This window comes from Hippoglossus stenolepis, chromosome 20 (genome assembly GCF_022539355.2).
Source record: "Hippoglossus stenolepis isolate QCI-W04-F060 chromosome 20, HSTE1.2, whole genome shotgun sequence".
In the NCBI taxonomy this organism is placed as follows: Eukaryota; Metazoa; Chordata; class Actinopteri; order Pleuronectiformes; family Pleuronectidae; genus Hippoglossus; species Hippoglossus stenolepis.
The window spans coordinates 14,175,832-14,196,664 of NC_061502.1; the positions used below are offsets into that span (position 1 = coordinate 14,175,832).

The following is a 20,833-nucleotide window of genomic DNA, read 5'->3' on the forward strand; positions in this document are numbered from 1 at the left end:
CAATGGAGTTTGTCTTCGGTGCCTTGAGGAGAGTCTGGACTAATATTATCCTCCTGACAACGACCTGATCTTTATTATGAAAAGGCCAATTTATTCCACTGACAAAGACAGATGTGAGTAAATATACACGGGGCTCCTGCTCCCCCTCTCCTCCTCCGTCTGTCTCCATGTCGCTCTCCTTTCACCCTCGCAAGACAATCCCCGTAGTCCGCCAGGAGTTAGATTTGTTGCTATGGCAACCATACCAGTGCAGAGTTGTAAGTAAAAGTGTTGCTCCGAGTTTCTTGCTGCAGGGCTGTACAGTACTGTGTTTGCTTTGATGTGTCTTCATGCAAAAGCACTATGACAGTATATGTTCCAGTGTGTGTGTGTGTGTGTGTGTGTGTGTGTGTGTGTGTGTGTGTGTGTGTGTGTGTGTGAGCACTCCCATGCTGCGTGGCATCATATCAGAAACATCACATCAGCACTGCCAGCTCCACTGACACATCTCTCCACCCGCGGTGCTTTAAAACCTCACATGGTTAATTTGTCCTGCACACATCCTATTGTCTCATTTCCACATCCATATTCACTCTCACATTATTAATTCACCAGCAAAATCATCCTCGCACTCATCTTTCCCACAGAGCTCCTCTCTCCTCAGCTGTTCTAAACACAATATACAATTAATAGAGAATGTGTGGATTAATGTTCATGGGGAGTATCTAAAAATGCTGATGTTGTATTTCCAGGTCTTTAATGGTGGTGCCTTTATAGCCCTGATGGCGGCTGCTACTTCTCTCTCTATTGCCACCACTGCAGGTGTAATGAAACATTGATCTCTTCACTTAATGTCTCCTATTTGCTTGTGAATGCATTGTACTGTCAAAAAAAGATTCATTTTAGCCCTACTTATGTAAGTTGTCTAATTTTAAGACAACACACTGTTGTTTAGACTAACCTCTTTTAAGTAGTGTTACGGTTTGAAAAAAAAACCTCCTCTTATTCCATCGTGTCTGTGGCAGCTTGCTTTACCTTTATCATTGAAACTATGTGATATTTACACTGAGTGAAAGATTGCAAAAACTCCATATTCCATGTGTTTATTGGTGCCCTTTTCCAACCAGTATTCAAAGTGTAAATTATTTATAGATAGCTTCACCAAATACATCTTGACATGTTGGGAATCCTTGAAAAATGTGGATATCTCCATTAAAATTTTATACAGATTTAGACGGGTTTGTCAAACCTGACCCAATTATTCATATGGCCACTTGGGGCAGCACAACAAGCTTTATAAAGTACATGACCACTAAATTAAAAAATAAAATTATCACATTAATGATGCACATGTAAAAGAATCGTGTAAATAATCCAGATCCTCGAAAAATATTTAGGTTTCGCTCAACCGTGACACAGTAACCATCTTGTTTACACTTGAACATATTATTTTGTGTAAAATTATTTTACCACCAAAAAGAGATAAAACACATTATAAATGTTGAAGTGGAATCTGACTGATGGATAAAAAAAAAATGTCAAAATGTACATTGCTATCACGATTATATTGTTCTAGTGAATTCTTTTGGCCACAATGATCATGTAGGGAAAACTCTGTACCACTACAGTCCTACATATCAAGCTTGGCCTTACTTTATTGGACGCCTGACGTATGGACGTATTTACACCGATTCAACAGAAAAAATCCATGGTGGAAATTCCTCTGTACACATTTCTTACTGAGGGATGCAGTGATATGAGCAAGCTCCCCAAAGCTTTAATATCCGGATGGCGCTCACAGTGTTGAGCCTCACCTTTATCGATGTGTTGTTATCATCGATGAGTGTGTCCGTCAGCTCCAGGTGTCCCTCTTCAGCCACCTTCTGAAGCACCATACAGAAAGTCCCCACCAGTCTGCGGGAAAACATCGACAGGGAAAAACACATGTCGTTAAAATAAATCAATCACTAAGTGGCGTTATGCGTTTTTTGTTCTTTGTTCCTCCTCTGTTGACCATCTGTTTACCTAAAAAAAATCTAAAGTCTGAATCGTCACACTGGTACTTAATATATTTTTTCTGTTGTTACTGAAAACTGACAAACTGAACTTTTTTTACATTCCCCAATAGCGTCTGCTCTCCACCGCTGCACTTCACAGTGAGTAGCTGAGTGTGTGTCAGAGATAAGAGTCAAGGAGAGTGGGTGCTGATGGATATGGGCTGTGACAGACATTGAGAGAGTGCCAAACTACAATCGTCGCTATACTCTCACTACAGTATTTCACACCTCACCTCGATCAATCCCCTACTTCAGCAAACAGAGGCTCACATTTACTGTAGTTAAATCAACCCCCATCCATTCATTTACAGATGTGAGGAATCCTCATGAAACATTTAAGATTAGAGCCCGACCACTATGGATTTTTGGGGGATGATGCAGATACCTGCCTCTACTGGTTTGTAATATTTGCCCAATGAGCAATTGAATTTCTTTTGCAGACCATGTGCTGCATGGTTAGAAATACTGCTGTCCTCCACAGTAAAAAGACAAGGGGAGCTCTATTTTATTGCTCGATTAAAACAGGGGCAACCGCTCCCAACACTGATCCCACTGATAATGATCTTCCTGCCCTGTCTGAAGTTGTAATCTGTCGTGTCTCATTAGATAACACAAGTAGCACCATTAAAAATACATTTAAAATATCTGGTGTGAAAATTAGCAAAGCACATTGTATGTAATTATATCAATTAGGATTCACATCAAAGAAAATAGCAAAAAAATAACAAGGACTAAATAACTTCTACTGTGACTCAGCAAAAGCTTTCAATACATTGCAGCACTTATCTTAAGCTCTTATCAAAGCCCTTAAGGACAGGTAACTAATTAAATGAAGACGAATGCACCATTCATCCACCCAGAACACTAAGTGAAGAATCAGTCCTTGCTTTTGTTTTGGCAAAGTTGGCTGTTACTTGGAATTTGCAAGGAAAAAAGAAAGTTTACTCAGTTTGTCCTAATTTAAAAGTTAACCTGAAGGCTGCAGAGGCTCAGTGTTGACCTTCGAGCAAACTTCAGCATGTGCACCCATTTTTCACTTAAGTTTTATTAGTTTTTTTCTTTTTCACTTTATGAAAGCTCAGGGTTTAATGAATGGATTATCTGAGCATCATTATGCTTTTTCCACATTTGACCAGAGTTACTGTAATTAACGGTTCGAAATTTTGTAAACAGCATTCTTGTCAACATCCAAGTCACAGAGGAATTCGGATGTTATTTCTGAAAGCTCCAAGAAATCCAGTTGAGCACCTAATAATACAGAAAACCAAGCAAACACATGCTTTGTGTCTGCCAAAGACCACCACTGAGGGTAATTAAACCCTGGTTAAAGAGTTTCATTATCAGTGGACAACATTTTGAACCACCGACTGCTGTATCATCTTAAATTGTCGTATTATGTGAACTAAGCAAACCATGAATATCTTTCCAATCTCTACACTCAATAACATATTACATGAACATGGCATTAGGAACAGAAAGCACATGGGCACAGGGAGAATGCAAACCTCTGTCAAGGCTGAGTGGCACTTTATCACGATATTGCATATACATGCATTGAGATTAGATACACCCGGCTTATTATCCGTATCCACACCAAATTTCACCGGATCATAGATATTAGAACTCTAAATGGGCCTGATTTTTATTATCATTCTCTGCATTATTTCTAGGGAAATTCATTAAAAAAAGGTCTGGATCTTGCTCAAAGTAAAAAAAAATCAGTTCAGTCATTTTTGTGTAATCCTGCTTAAAGGCAAACAAACACCATTGAAAACATAACGTCCTTGACGGAGGTAAAAATGGCTTCAATGGCAGAATCCTTTGACACATCAAAAGAAGTGGACAAGGCCAGAAACAATCTCAACTGAGAATGTGTGAAGGACAAAATTACATCCAGTCCCCTTCTTTAATACTTTCTCTCAAAAAAAAAAAAAAGAAGATTGACCAAACACAACAGAATAAGATGCAAATCATTGTTGTTACATATATAAATATAAAACACAGGGTTCATTGCTTTGCTGCTATGCTGCCCAGGGATCCCTCATAGGAGCTTAGCAGTGGGAAGAAACCCAGTACAATCCCCATTCAGCCAGGCAATTAGAGCTGGTGAATAATTTAAAGAGTTTCCCCCAAAACAGTTTGTTGTTCTCAGAGCAATCTGTCACACACAAAGAACATGTAGGCCAGCCTCCATCATATGTAATTTATACTATGAGGGTCACACACACGTTAACAAACGCTGTAAATACAGCTGTGTTTTAGATGCCAGCGTATATGTAACACACGGTGCAAGAAAATACATGTGGCACAACAAGAGAATCATTAGAAAGAGCAGACACACAATTACCAGGCTGGATATGAGTCCGCAGGGAGAGATAATATCATGAAATATGGGCATACGATCAATAGCTTTAACACAGGCGCACGCACACACAGGCGCACGCACACACACACACACACACACACACACACACACACACACACACACACACACACACTCAAACACTCAAACACTCACACACAAAGAAAATACACAGCGATCGTGGCTAATGATGTGAGCGTCCCAGCACGACTATAGAAGTTGAGTGAATGAGCACAGTAAACACACACACACACTCACACACACACACACACACACACACACACACACACACACACACACACACACACACACACACACACACACACACACACACACACAAAACATACCATACAGTCTTATTAAATGCACAACCAAGGAAATAAAAAAAAATTCAGCACGTGGCATCTTATCACTGAGCAAATAAAGAGTGGTCCCCGTTTATCAGCTGCTATTATTCTTCCTCTCTCGCTTGATTAATCTCCGTCTTTATCTCTGTCCTCGCCTAAACTTTATCTTTCCTGCAGAGCCAGCCGTGGCGAATTCAAGCTACAGTAGGAAGTGAGGCTACATTTGTCAGCAGAGCTTCCAAACTTAATAATGAGATGAATTCAGACTTCCAGAATATGACTTCTACCAGTTATTTGAAGAAAAGCTCTTTCTCTGTGTAGGTGTATATCCGCCATGTTCGCCGCTGAATAACTCCACATTCAACTTTGAAGGCGTTAACGTGATTAAAGAAGAAAGTCGGCAAGGTTATAAATGTTTCTGTGCAGAAAACTTTTTTTCTTTGAAGATGAGTAAAGACTTGCCCTGACTGTACAAAACCACAGCAGAATCATCTCTCTTTCCTCCCCCAGACTGTGGTGATCATTATGTCAAGCGCTGCCAAGAGAAGCAAAGGGACGGTCATTTCCTTTCAGCCTTTGTAACATGTGTACAAGTGTTGAATAATTGAGCTGAGCAGAGCCTATCATGTTCTGGCGCACTTTTTAGCACTTCAAAAGGTGGCATTCATTATTGATTGTAGTTCTGCAAACAATTTACTTTCATCTGCTCCATTATTCAGATATCCCTTCCCTTTCAATTCGTGTTATTTGCGAGCCTCGGGTATCTTTTGACAATCGAGATGTGACTGATGAAATCGCTGGCAGAGCCGAGCTGGAGAGAAGGTGAGCACGGCGGAAACATAAAAGTCAAACAGAGTCGTTGTCGAGGTCGCTCTAATCCAGCTCAGCTGCTGGTGACTCAGCTGGACGGACAGTGTGAAATGGAAATGTTACAGCTGACGTGTGTGTGTGTGTGTGTGTTTGTGTGTTTGGCCTTTGATTAGCAGGGGAGAAACCTCTGCCAAGCAGTGAATTATTGAACATAACAGCTGTGTCATGGCACGAAATTAACAATAAAATATTCTATGTAAATACAGTGTGACCCCGATTTCATTTACAGAAAGAGGAGGAGGAAAGAAAATACACAGATGGACACCTACAAAACTTAATCTTGTCTGTGGTGCTGATGAAATAACACCACATACAAGAGGAAATTTTGATGAAGCATTTGGATAAATTAGATAAATCCGCGATGATAAGCATCTTGGGGTTGAAGCAGTGGCACAACAGCATCACTTAAGTTATTCAAATCCATCAAGAGGAGGGAATATGAACGTTTTCATGGCGATCCATCCGATAGTTGTCGAGACATCTCACTCAAAACCAAAAATATTAACCTGCTGCGGATGCTACACAGATGAAAAGTCAGATTTTCACCAAAGTCAATATTGACTCATCCTCTGGGGACCGTGAATGTCTGCATCAAATCTAATCCCAAGCAGTGCAACAGCTGTTGAGAAATTTCAGTCTGGAGCAAAGTGGTGAACCAACCAATGGACTGACTTTACCTAGCATGACTAAAAAGTAAAACGAGGGCAATGTTAGAACCCTGTACGATGGTGAAATAAAAAAATAAAAAGCTACAAATCCACACAGTTCATTCCTGCACTTCAAGCAAAGAAAACCAAGATGAAATTCACCACAGTTACAACTTTATGTTCGCAAGCTTGCAATTTCAAACCAGGCTAAAGTTTGTCTCAATGTCTTCAAAAGAGTTATAAACTTTTTGAGCACCAGCAAAGCTCAGTTGCTGAGCTACAAATGAAAATCACAAAGTTAATGTCAAGACAAACAGAAACTCAAGGAGGAAGTGGAAAGAAACATCAAGGGGATGACTCAATTTAGTGAAACCAGGAGAAGAGAAAGACAGAGGAGGATTCTTTGCGTGGCTTTGTCAATAGTAAACAGTTTGTTCTCACTTCAGGGGAAGCTGGATGCATTTCAACTCAGAAACCAATTTTATGGATAAAAGAGAGGAAAACAACAATCTAACACGAGAAAGAAGATCAAAAGTTTCATGTTTGAGATGAGTACACAGAGCTTATACACCCCCGCCCAGTAATTTAAAACTCATAATGTTCCTTTTAAATGGATCAACTATTGCACGGTTCTTCCTGGCAAAACAGATACAGTGTCAATATTCAAGAACTGATGTTCACCTCTGACACTCAAGACATAAATAAATTCTGCATGAATGTCAAAAAGAATGAGTAAACAACAACTCATCTTCTTTTGTATCATGCAGATCCAAATTACTCTGAATGTGAATACAGCTGTAACAGTTTGTAACTGCACAAACGCCTTGTTAAGGAAATGAAAGCTGTTAGTCAAAGCACTGGTTTTGCCACAATGATCCGTTAGGGGCCATACTAGTAGAGAATTATACAAGTCTGTGTAAAAAACTGGCTGAGATGCTGTGATGTCAGCTTGTACACATTTTAGTCACCTTTCCCTCTAAACTTTAATAGTTTACCTGGTAACTTTTGAGTAAGTTCATGACCTGACAACTGGAGAGATTTGAATGTCCATATGAGTCACAGAGATCCACAGGTCCTCTTTGAGACAGATAAGAAATCCCTGCATTTAAACAATGCAAGTGAGACTGAGTGTGATAATAAGGTCCAGCAGGTCTAGTTCAGAACAATGGATAGGACTTTAATAGAAGTGGGAATATAGCATTATCATTAAAAGTTTTTTTTGGCAGGAAAGTGTGTTAGTGTATTCAATTGTCTACAGCAGCAATTGTCCTACATTGTTTTAGAAAGCTGCTGCACTGGTGGATTCAAATCAATGAGGAGATAACTGTGGATTTAACTGTTCACACTATACAGACTAGAGATGAGTCGGCCATTGCAGACAGGGACCTGAGGCTCCAGAGGAAAGACAGTCAGTTGAGTTTGTGACGTATTTACAGACTTTTCACATCATGGTTTTACCAAGCCAGCCAACCTTTTGGTTTTAATTTGTATGATTGTGATTTGATTAGAAAATTTGAATCTTGAATGAAATTGGTTGTGAAGGCACAGAGGAAAACAGATTATAAAACATGATGTATATTCCGCTACAGCACAAGATACCGTCACGCATCGCTGCTTCTCTTTGAGTTGTGGTAATGGGATCGGGCTTGTGGTTGGAGGGACTGACACACTGACCTCACAGTGTGTTCTCCCTAAAGTGATGAAGCAGATCACTTAAAGATGCAGCCGGTGGACATATGGAGCAGGTGTGAGAACAACACCAGCTATGACTCACCTTGAATTATTTAACCACTTATATGTGTGTTGGATTGTGTTAGAGTGTCGATGCGTGCAAGAGTTGGTGTGTGTCTGCACACATTAGAATACACATATATAAAAAGCAGCGAGTGGATGAAAAAGTTTCCTAATCGCAGATGATTTAAATTGGTAACAACATTTTATTTTCTTATTTTACGGAAATTCCTTAGTGTAACATTAAAAAACATATTTTATGATGTTTAAATCATGTATTAATAGGTGGCCGCTGTTTGCCTATTGATGCATTTTATTATGACTGGTTAACTACCAGGCCAACCCGAGCTTTGTAGGCTTGATTCGAAATGGGTATGCAAATATTCCATCCGAGGCAAAGGTTCACAAAGAGAAGTGCCAGTTCGGTCTAATTGTCCGGCTAATCAAACCGAGAATTTCTCTGAAAACTTCTTGAACTTTCTGCCCCTGTACGAATTCTCATGCTGCTTCTGTTTCCCACTCCCACACAGTTGCTCCAGATAAATCCTGGTGACAGTTAGAGGCTGCCAAGATGTAGAGCTGATACAACATCTGCCTGCACACCTGCCACACACTGTTAGCTCCGAGTTCTCATTGCAAGTGGATGAGAAACGGGGCACCCCCCTACAGTACACACACAACAACTACGCACACACATGTGGCAGACTTGATAAGGTGTAAGATAAAATACAAAGACAGTGGTGCGCACTCATAAATCACCACCTACATACACACATAGGCAAAGCAAGTTCTAATGACTGCGTGGGATTTTAATTTGTCCTTAGTCTGGTCACGTCAACGACCTAATTGGATTTGTTACGGACACAGGAGACAGACACAATTCCCGGCCCAATCAACCAATGTCTTTTCTGATCTGGAAACATCAGCCAGAGTAGCTGCACTGCAGGATACACCTCAAGGGAAACGGAGATGAAGGATAACAAGAAAGTGGTGGAGGAGGAAGAGATGGGAATTTATTAACTAGAAAGTTTCCATATAATGCCTCAACACAAATTATGTCTTTGAAGTAGTAGGATCACTGAAGTAGGTTTGAGAGCAGAGTCAGAGCATTGCTCAAGAGAACCGATAATGGCTCATGACTGAAATTCACCCTTCTTTTCAGTAAAAACATGAATATAAAGATGGACGATATGACAACTCCCCAAAAGTGAAGCCAAATCATCTTGGTGGCCCCCTGGTGGCTGGCTGCAGTATCGTTCATAAAAAGGGGATGGGACAGGGACCAAACTAAAAAGTCAAAAGCTCACGTCAAATAAATGTTTCTCAAATATATTTTCCTTCATTTTAGGTAGTTTAAGTATAATTTTTTCTGATAAGTTTGGTTTAGTTGTTTGATGCTATTAAAAAATAGGTAAATCGCCATTAATGACAGCTAAGACTGACTCGCTATTTTATTTTAGCTTCATTTAATTGGAGGAAGTGAAGACGTGTCATCCATCTTTATAAACAGTACATTATATACACTATAAATGGTAAAAAGCAATCTATTAATTATTTGGGTGAATTGTGTACATTCTTTTCAAGCCAGGATTCTATCAAACACATGTACAGTACAATCACACACTCACACACATTGCAGATAATTGAAGCATGAGATATGTTTAACAAGAGATCCCAGTTGCCTCATCCACAACAACACGCTGTGTTTTTCATGATGTGATGGCTTGCAGAGTGTGGAGTGATAGATGTGCCCATTACTGAGGATCTAAAGCTGTTTCATTACCTCCACCTTCTCCCTGATGTGAAACTCATTCGTGGCCGTAGCTCTGCGGTTTGCAGTCTGTTACACACACAATTGAATCAATTTAGAACACGCTGTCAGGGAATATGAGGCTTATTCTGCTTTCAGTAAGAAACACATGCTGTGTGTCATTCTGAATTGGTCAGAGGCCTTGACAGGAAGGGCAGTGAAACCACAAACAGTTTACTCTGAAATCCTGTTTGGCGTGCTAAATGTGGTTTAAACACGGGCTGGGGACGGGTGGACGCCTCACCTGTTAGAGAAGACTTTGCTGTAGTTATACACTTGGATCTCCAGCATCTCGTTTCCATCCAGCCTGCTGGCAATGGGCCATCGAAATGTCTGGAAAAAGACGAAATGGTCTTAAGATCATAGAAAGTAGGCGGAAGCTATAACATTAATGAACATATATGTTTCTATAGTCTAGCAACATGTCTAAAACCAAAATATATTTAATGTAGAATAATACATATTAATTTACAATACGATGAGATGTGAACAGTTTGTTAAAAATGAATCTGGTCGTGCAGGTTGCTGGAAACACTTTGTAGATTACTCAATACAGTACATGTCGCTCATAGCAAAAAACCACAGGATTCACGTTACTCTCATAACTCTGTCCCCTTTAAACAACTGCAAAGACATAACTTTACACCACGCTTTCTGTATTTCGTAGAACTATGTCGAGAATTTGTGGTTTAACAGACAACTCAGCCTGGAGCTCAGTGATATTCACCATGACTACCTACAGCGGGCTTAAAATTAGCCACAGTCACTGCACACAGCACAACAGAAATCAATCCTCACAGGGGAGCTTTGGAGGTACCACTACACTTCTCACATGCGAGGCCTTTGCTCCGAACTAATATGCACTGAGCCAATATGTCCTAACTCTCTAATTCTCAATTTCCAGAATATCATCCCATTCCTTTAAGACCCCAGGACTAGATTCAAGTCCTCCTGTCAGCAAACATCTGCTCCCCTGACTTGCCACTGAGTTCAAAACAAACCCCACCCCCCTACTGGCTTTTATTTATTACCCTAAAAACCTGCAGGTTGAATATCACTGACTTAGAATATGGATCTGCTTATTTGCTACTGGGTAAAACAAGGAGGAACAGCTTGCTATGCAACATTTTATGGTAATGGTGGAATATGGAAGAAGCTCAGAGGGATGACTCTCCATTTGGCATTTTCATTTTAATTAGTTCTGAAATAATAATAGATTTCACGTAGCTTTGACGGGAAAAGTAAAAAAAACGATGAAAGTTTTTTTTTTAATTAGTTTTTGCCAATTCATTTTCAGCAACAAAAACATCAGTGATGTCTTATGACTAATTGACTTTATCAGGCACATCAGACACTCAGTATGGTGCTTTCCTCTTTTCTTCCAACAATGCTAAGTGCATAGTGCGTCTGTCAACTATAAATTATATGAACCCTCCAGATATTTAATCTGAAGAATAAGTAGATGAGCTGTGATCACGTAAATTCAAATGATAAGAATTTGTATTTACAGCTGACATTATTACCAAAATACTACATCATTCTTTGAGAATTGTCTTTATGCATCACATATTAAAAAACAGGTGTAAGAATAGAAAAGACATAAAGAATGAAACAAACAGCTAATAGGAAAAAACAAGGCAATAGAGTCATAAACAGACGTAAGTGCTGCTAATTTAGAAAAACTAAATCAAAGAGGTAGTTTCAAAGCCTTTTTTAAATCTACATTTAGTAACAGGATCTACACTTGTTGATCTAAAGCTATAAAGTGACTTTACATTTGAACGATTTGAAGAAATTAATTGTGAAACATAGATTGCAGAAGTGTAACCCTTCAGTGATTTCGTCCCTGAGTGAATTTCACGGTACAGTAGATTTTAAAAAAGCATAAATAATGTGGCCAAATAAAAGGATATGAATGTAATTGAAATAAAGGATCGGGAGAAAGGAACAAATATTAGCATTTCTGATAAGGGGAATACAAATAGAACTTTACATACGGAAATGTGAACCACGTCTAAATTAAAGGTCAAATCTGATAAGAAAAATGTATCATTCAATTACATTTTGCTATTAATTGACATTGATTACTTTTAAACAGCAAACAAGATTTGATTCAAAGCATCAGCCTGCACCGTTTCTTTTGATTCATCCCAAGTTGTTTGTGCAATTATTTATAGACCAAACTGAATTCAAAGTATATTATTCCAATATGAATATTATACATTTAAAATGAAGACAAGCATAAACCACCCTCTTCTTAAAAAGTTTAAATAAAACTCAAGTTTGCAAGGACCTCCCTTTAGGTTTGTTTCTGCTGACTTAGCGTTGGTCGACAGAATTATTCATAACATGAATGAATGTAATTTAGATTAATAGCACTGCCTTTAAGGGCCGCCTCAGGAATATGACTGAGATGTATTAAATTCAGAAAAAATATGACGTAGTTAATATCTATGAGAAAAGTAAGTTACGATAGATGTGTTAAAACCATGACAGCACATCATATTTACAAGTTTCTTTGTAAAATCTGAAACTAAATTATGATTCAGATCCCTCACGAGGATTAACTATGACAAGGCTGCAAAACAAAGTAAAGAAACAAAAATATTTCATCGCAAACGTTGTGATGAATGTGTTAGTTGACGTTCTCCTCAGTGTTAAATGACCATATGAAGATGCAGGGGATATATGAGGGATAGAGGTAGCACAGGTAATTTAAAACTCATTCACTCCCTGCTGACATGGGCCTCTCCTTCTGGAAAATACTGCCAGCTGTCAAGCAAATGATCCATCACTACCTTCCCATTATCGAATCCCGGGGTTCCCACCTGCTACTGGTAGAGCTGCTGTCAAAGATCTGTGGTGTGTGTGTGTGTGTGTGTGTGTGTGTTGCATTCACCCATCAGTTTGTGCTTTTTGCCCCAAGGCCCTGCAAGCTGTGGTTTCTCTTCCCAAACTTCATCCAGGCCTGACCAATGCAGCTACCTCCTTCTTAGCTATTTTTCACACAACATTGAGCGTGCAAACGCCCTCAGAGTGATGTTTGGTGACTGAGATTATGGCTCGTACAGCAGCGCCGCTTCTCATTTAGGGCTGAATGTCCTCCGGTGAGTTTGAGGAGCCGAGAGAGTGGAAAGGCCCCAGCGTGGCGTTAATGTTCCACGGATGACGGCGCACACAAACGGCTAAAGGAGGAAATGGCGGCTAATATAAACACATGCAAGTGAATGACATACACTGGAGCTTAATTGGTAAAGACCCAAAACTGCAAACGTGATTATGTTTTGTTGATCTAACACCAGGGACGCTGGGCGACCGCATTGACTTCCCCAGAGTAATGAAACCACTGCAGTGTGTCCTCGTTTCTCTTTTCTACACACACATTAATACATAATTATAACTTCTACTTGTAGCCATTTGAATTCCATTATGTCTCAGGGCTTTGTTTTGCTTCATTCTCAGCTTTTATGTCCAGACTACTTATCTCTAGTGTAACACACAAACAGGAATCCCCAGTATTACAGTGGTTTAAATTCCCACACAGTGCCGAAAATAAAATGAGAGCAGAAAATCCATTCAGGTTGAAAAGGTGTTGTGTGCATGAGCTGTAAAACTTTTAATAGATACAAAAATTTGATTCGATTGCAATATCGACCACTGCATTTTAAAAAAGGTTCCATATTTCTCAGCAGAAAGCATTTTCAGATGGTGTGACGCAACATTAGGCTGCAAATTTGCACAGAAGAGGTTGACTAGTCTTTTTATTCTGATAGTTCGCCTGCTCACTCGCCCCAATTTTCTTTTACTCAGCTCTGTTTATTTAATTCAGGTACAGACATAAATAATAGATTACACGATGATGTGATGACTGTGATTTAGCCAAATATGTATTTTTAATCTGCAGTCTCTGAGCAGCATAACGTCAACATTTTATTCAGATGCACAGAGCCATGCTTTGTTGACTTGCTGAACAGATGCACGCACATTTACTGGGAATCATTGTGTTTCGGTGTTGTCATGGTGACCTTAATAAAAACCTTTATGGGATGACTATATTTCCTGTCAGTTGAGCATCATGGACAGACAAATATATTTTCCAGGAGGCTCTGAGGCTGCTCGTGACAAATGATAATAACTTTTTTTGTTGAGATGAACTGAACTGCCAATAGAATGAAAATCCCAGAGGTGGTCGATCATTTTCTAGAGTCTGCTATGACCTCTAAACAACAGAGGAAAGTGTATAAAGGCCACTGGCATGTGATAGACAGGTTTCTTGTATATAAACTTTACTGGGTGTGTATGCATCAGGGGAGTAAAGCCAGTTTGGTAGTTGGTCACATGTTGAATTAAAGGTTGATATTAACGCAGATTTTGTATAAATTCCCCAAAACTTTTTAAATCAATAATAAAATGCCCTTTAAGAGTTGGATCTGTTTGTTGCTTTGCCTTTATTATATAATTGACAACGTGGCGCACAGAGTGGATTGCTCACGTTTCGCTCACACTACAGTACGAAGCAGCAGTTTGTAGCTGTGATAATTCTTCAGGAGTCTAATCACAAAGTTCGCGCCACAGTCAGAGACACATGACCTTTGCGTGACAAAAAATATCAACTGACAGTGCGGGGGTTTAACTTAAAACGTTTGCATTGAAAAATGACGTTGTCATGCTGTTTGCCTGCTAAGAGTACTGCTGCGCTGACTGAGGTTCTTGTTTTGAACATTAGCATTTATAAAAACGCTGCTTCAGTGGGAGCTGTCTGAGCTTTAAACGGATGTTTATTCCTGCAGTTTCAGTGAAAACGCATCCAGAGACTTCATCAAATCCAGTGCTGTGAGCAGATCAACTCAGCCAACAGCAAATTCTGCTCTGCTTATTTTCACAATTAACACGGTTTTTAGCACAAAAATTACTTTTTATATTGATTTCCCCAAAAAAACTGCCTGTGTACGCATGCTACTCACAATATCACTCAGAAACCCATCTGTTTTATTCTAAAATAATACAAATGTGACAGAGCCATTGGTTCCGCATTTGTTAAGTCATTCAAATGTTTTATCTTCAATTTGACAAAGCTCCACAGAGAGCATCAAAAAACTTTATAAAACAAAATGCTTTCAACAGAATGTGCAGTACTTACATTCAAATTGCTCATGGAATCTATTAGATTAAAGTTAGTTTCCTATATTACCAGCTTCAGTAAAGGCCCTGCTCACCCCAGGTACTCTCACACAGGTGTTTCCACTTATTGTGGCTTATTGCACAAAGATGTCAAGCCGCCACTGAGCCTAAAACACAGACTGATGTAAAACTGCTGCAATGTGCCCTCTCGAACATTAAGTCTAACTCTGTTGATGAAAATGTATCACAGAGTGTATGTGGATAAAGACGTGTGATAGCAATCTGAAAGGCAATCACTGCTGCAGATAACACTGCTGGTCTTTTTTTATATCCTCTTCTCTATTTCTGAGCTTATCTGAAGAAGACACATTATTACTCCCAGATCCCCCTTATAACCATCTGTACTGGATGATACACAGCCTAATTGGCGGAGTGAGGCCTCTCATTAAAAGTGACAGGTATAATCTTGCTAACCTGAAGCTCCGAGGCCACGCTGGCCAATCAGAGGGGCTAAATGCTCGACTGAAAAGCAGCTATTATTGCTGTGATCCCACGCTGTAGCATTGCGGTGAGCAGATGCATGACCGGTCAGTGCTCTCCCCCGCGCACCCTCTTTTCATATCTCATAACTGTTGCCATGGACACAGAGGATGAAATCACTTCTATCATTAATTATGAAGAATATGTTCCATCTCTACAAGGCTTGTGAGTAACATGTTGTATTTAAAGTAAGACCGCGTGGTCCTTTGTGCTGAGTTTCCAGGCTTTCTGTGATCTTATGACGCTGCAGCCCTTTGCACATGGACTCTGGAGGTCTAGATGCATTCTGCAAAGATGAAAGAGAGATGGGTAGACTGGAGAAAGAGAGGCAGCAGGAGCAGCCTGTCCAGTAGCAGGCTCTGCCAGTCAACTCACATATTTAAGATTGTATAAAAGGACTTTTTTCTGTCATGTGCAACACAAGAGGCAGTCCACCCCCTCAACACTAAATTATTTAATGATGGAACTTTACTTGCCTACGTACAGTTACCAGACTTTACTTTTTATCAATGTGTTTCTTTAAAAAAAAGAATGTCATGCCATTGTGAAGCGCTTCAACATCTTATTTTACATTACAGTTCTCTTCATACCTCCAAAAGCTTGAGGAGCAACCTTTAGGCGAATCTAAACATCTATACACTGTGTTTTAATATCTATCACCACTCTATGGCCTAACGTTTGCATGCACACTTATACTGAGCACAAGCTGTCCTTTTGAATATCATATGCTGTCTGCGTTATGCCTTCCTTTAGATTACTTAGTAATTCATAATCAACCTTGAATCTACAGTATTCAATATAAAACCATATTGTTCCGATCTAATCCCTGTTTGTACCTCAAGGGACAATTTGAACCTGTAAATTATGAATACATAGGGTGGACTGCTGTGAAATCTGGCAGGCATTCGTGTTCCCTTGGAGATTAATTGAAATCACATCATCAGGTCAAAGATCACCTCATTTTGAAACTACACGTGTCATCAGCCGGTCGAGATGAAACATCATCTCTGGAGAAGAAACTCAATCTGGTCCAATTTGCTGACAATGCTGCAAACGAATACCCCACACACACACACACACACACACACACACACACACACACACACACACACACACACACACACACACACACACCACCACCACTACTGACCCAGCCTCAATTCAATTTTTTCTATTGGACAGTCCATCCCTATTTTCATCCCCCGCTCCGTTTCTCATATGTCACTCTCTCTCTCTGGATGCCACAATGTTTCCCCATTCACCTCAATCTGATTTAGATCCAGTGTCAGATGAAATGTCACGGGTGTCGACACAGCAGCACGAATCCAATCAGAATATTTCACAGTACTTCACATGTTTATACATTACTGTGACAGCTACAAACTTGCTGTGACAGGTGTTATTGCTGCATTAATGCCACACAAAACAACTATTATTAACAGTGATTATGATTACAAAGGAGGATTTGAATTTCTTCTCCAAAATACTTAACTTTATCAGTCTATTACACCAAAGGAGTGGATAATTGAATTTGCAGGACGAGCTGCCATTTCTCTTGAGGTATAGTGCAGGGAAGACAATCTTTATCCACTCAATTCAACCAAATGTCATTTTGTTACAAGCTGGACTCTACTAAAAGTGTAATTAACTCCTAGGCTCCTGCTGTGGAAGTCCAGATGGTGCAGACATAATGAACAACATGCTTATCAAGTTTAGTGGCCTCACCCTTCAATTAAAACCTTTCTGCTGAGATGAACGCTTTCTTCTCGTTTTTTTCCCCCGTATTAGACTCAAGCTTCTGTTAACCTGGTGGTTATTTATCCAAATATGTTGTTTTCTACAGGAGGTAAAACAACAGCCCTGAGTTGAAATGAATTGCTGTTAATTAAAAATATATTTGTAGCGTTAAAAAAAGAAACTATGAAAATGGACGGTGATGGTTAGAGCAGAGCTGCCGCAACAGAAAGCTGGAAATTGACTGTAGCTCCAAATAGTTTACAGCACTGCATTCCTATCAAAGCTCCACAGGATAGTTCCCCCGAAAGACTTACAGCTAAACATATTTCACCTGCTGCTCACTGGAATCATGCAATTATATGCAAATCAAACATCCACTGGTCCCATCTATGGGGACCATTATCTTTCTCTATTTGGTTTTATCCTTGTTGGTTTCTAGGTTGGAAGCTCTGAGACAGAAATTCATTTAGGCATAGCTGGGAATTTGAAAACGTTCAGATGTAGAAACTGTAGCCAAATTAATCTATTATTTCTAGACTGTCCTATTTCTGTGGCCCTATTCTTTTTTTGGGGGCATTTTTGTTCTTAAAGTACCAGATCATATTTTATAGTTAAGTGATTTTTCCATTTCTTGTGTTTACTGAGGCATCTTGTCACTCCTGAGGGGGGTGCAGTAAAGCAGAGGAGATACAAGCGGATGCACATGGGCACACAGACACAGTCAAGGAGAAATGAGAACTTAAATATGTTCTTTTCCTATGGGCTCTCAATTACAAAGTTAAAAAGTACAACAGGATATTTTTGTTGTGGTTAAGCATGCTTGTACAATTCCACTGTGTTTTTATTCTAAATCCACATTATTAATCTGTAAACTGCACTGAAATCAAAAGCCATAGACTTAGATTCTATCCAGTAAGTTTGGTTACTGTAATTCCTGGTTGCCCAACTTTTTGCTCTCTCTGTCCCTCCGACTCAAAGCGAAGAACAAATTCTGTTCTGATCATCTTTTATTCAGTGTGCTCAGAAAGGGTAAAGCACCTCCCTGGAGCAGCACTGAGTCTTAACAACTGGTGAAGTTCATAAAGTTTTTAGCACCAGCACCATATTCGAGTCCAGAGGCGCTCGCTTATCTTCCCATATCTGATTACTAAGGAATTCTGGGAAGTTCTGTGGAAGTGACCTCACTCTGGTCTCTTCCTACTCTCTCTGGTGAGACACAACACGTAGAGTTCAAAGGCCTGATGGGGCTGGTGAGGTTTCCAGTGGTGAAACCCTGCAAGGACATTAGCATATTTAACAAGCAGCTAAAATGTAGATACTGAAGGTGTCATTAAAATGTTCACTGGTGATGTATTTGATGATTGTTTTCAGTTTTGCAGTATAACAACAACTGCTTGTTTACGTACTAACAGCACTTGGTTAAGGTCACGGACAGAAAAGTTCAGTGATTTCAGGCTTTTGTTTTCCAAACCACAGACAGGGATGTAAACTCCAGGCTAGAGTATAGGTTCATAAATATTGGACCCATTACAGGCAAGGAAGCAAAGGCAGGTGTAGGTGGAGTTATTGAAAATATTAAATATGGCTTACGGAAACACAAGGAACATCATATGAGTTAACAGAACTGAGGAGAGTGTTGTGCTCAGAGATTATCAATACACAACAAAAGGCCAGATCACTGAACTCAGGTGTGACACATTAGAGCAGGTGAAGGCTTTTTGTGGCATCTTTTTAGAAAACACAGCTGCTTCAGAGAGAGCACGCACAGATTATCTACACAACTGAAGACATGTCCCTAACATCTGCTGGTGGCTGTTAACACCTGCTAACATATACTGGTAGCTGGTAACTTAAATTGTTCAGAGGACCTTAAAACGCACAAGGGACATTCAGCATCTTGTCCTATATTCTAAAATTTAATTTAATGGAGGACTTTTTGAATCCGCTACATGATGACTAAAACTAATCAGGGATGCATTTCACCAAATCTGCAGCGTGCAAGCTGCCACTGTTAGCATGAGATCAGTCCATATCATTCATTTAAACATAATTCACTAATCAAAACAATGACCATAAGTGCGACTCTTACATACATATACCGCAACCCTGTGGGACAAGATATACTTTATGGCGCTGCACACAGCTATAAACATCTTCATAAAATGATATAATATGTACCACAACATGTATACCAGTATGCTCTAGCATTATTGCATGTTGTAAGCATGATTGCACATCATAGAATTGCACACGTATATAAAAAAAATAACCCATATAAAATCATACGGTGTAAAAATCATTCACAATAACAGAATAACCAGGGAAATGATATAATTAAATCATAAAACTATAATAATATAAAGAGATATCAGGAATAAAGTAGTTGTTTGTTTCGAGGCATAGTGGAAAGAAAAGCTTAAAGCGATCGCAGTACGATGCACGGTGTCTGGAATGTCTTGGGGCAGCATTCATCCATTAAACATAACACTGCCACCATTTGTGGCACCATCACAGTGTGTACACAACGCCATGAAAAAGTCATGGGACCTCCAGAGTGTTGCATAATCACACGACTCCCACTGTAGCAGCTGGAGAAGGAATATTTCTGTGCTCATTATGTTTGAATAGTAATTCCCTTTGCCTCGTTCTGCATAGTTCAAATCTCTTGATGCCTTGTTTTGTAAAGCAAACAAACACACATTCACAAACTAAGTCTCCTAACCACACATTTTGATGTGGACACACAAACACGTAACATTGCCATATCCACAGGCCCATACTCAGTGAACCCTGTGGCCACAGAGCTTCCTGTTCTTTGCTCTAGTTGTGTCTAACTAGTGAGGGGGAAGCCCTGGTGTACTGCAGCTAAAAGCAAAGTCGCACCACGGGATGAATAATGAATACAGATTCTCCATCCAGTCTATCCGCAGACTAGTTCAAAGGCGTCCTGCCAGTCCATGCATAAAGCAACAAGACACACAACTCTATGCTAATGGCCCTCAAATCCAGGGGCTAGACTGCGCTTACTGAGCCGTGCACAAGTTCCAGTGCTGAGGATGAAGCTGTCAGATGAGGAGGATGTGATGAGGAATTGCCCCAGTGTTTGGGGTGGTGGGGAGCGGCTAGGAAAACAGGGCATGCATGTTCGCTTTGGCAACGGCTGAATGCAACACACCCACACACGGACTGAGGGACTAGTGGTAGCACAAGTCGTCCCGAGGGAAGCCCGGACAGTTTATTGATGCTGAGTGATGCTAATGACCTCCCCGGCACTACAGGAGCATCGGGTGAGGCTGTCGGAAGAGATCACACATCAGTGCCCACCACTCACTTCTTTACCAGTTACTGTAGCCGGGCTGCAGGGATAATATGATGCACCCTTATAAATATTTCTGACAAATGTATCCCTTTTGTCAACTTTTCTGTCTTACATTCCGCCAAACTCAAGTGAGCGTGCAAGTGTGTGTGTGTGTGTGTGTGTGTGTGTGTGTGTGTGTGTGTGTGTGTGTGTGTGTGTGTGTGTGTGTGTGTTGGGGGCTATGAGAGCCGCTTAAAGTGTACCGTCATTTAGACTGATTAGACTGAAAACAAAAGCCCTTGTTATCAGTAAAGGAAGCAGCTCTCTGCCCGTG

The 20,833-nt window shown here is 40.0% G+C and overlaps 1 protein-coding gene across 9 annotated transcripts in view; it reads right to left on the minus strand.

Moving 5' to 3' along the window:
- Nucleotides 1-20,833, minus strand: part of otofa (otoferlin a) — a 65,905-nt gene that overhangs the window by 35,656 nt on the left and 9,416 nt on the right. For all 9 annotated transcript variants that reach the window (XM_035144755.2, XM_035144758.2, XM_035144756.2 and 6 more), the window contains exons 3-4: nt 10,048-10,136; nt 1,794-1,893 (exon numbers count right to left, since the gene is read on the minus strand). In XM_035144755.2, the coding sequence (XP_035000646.1) occupies nt 1,794-1,893; nt 10,048-10,136 (189 nt within the window). The remainder of the gene's footprint in view (nt 1-1,793; nt 1,894-10,047; nt 10,137-20,833) is intronic.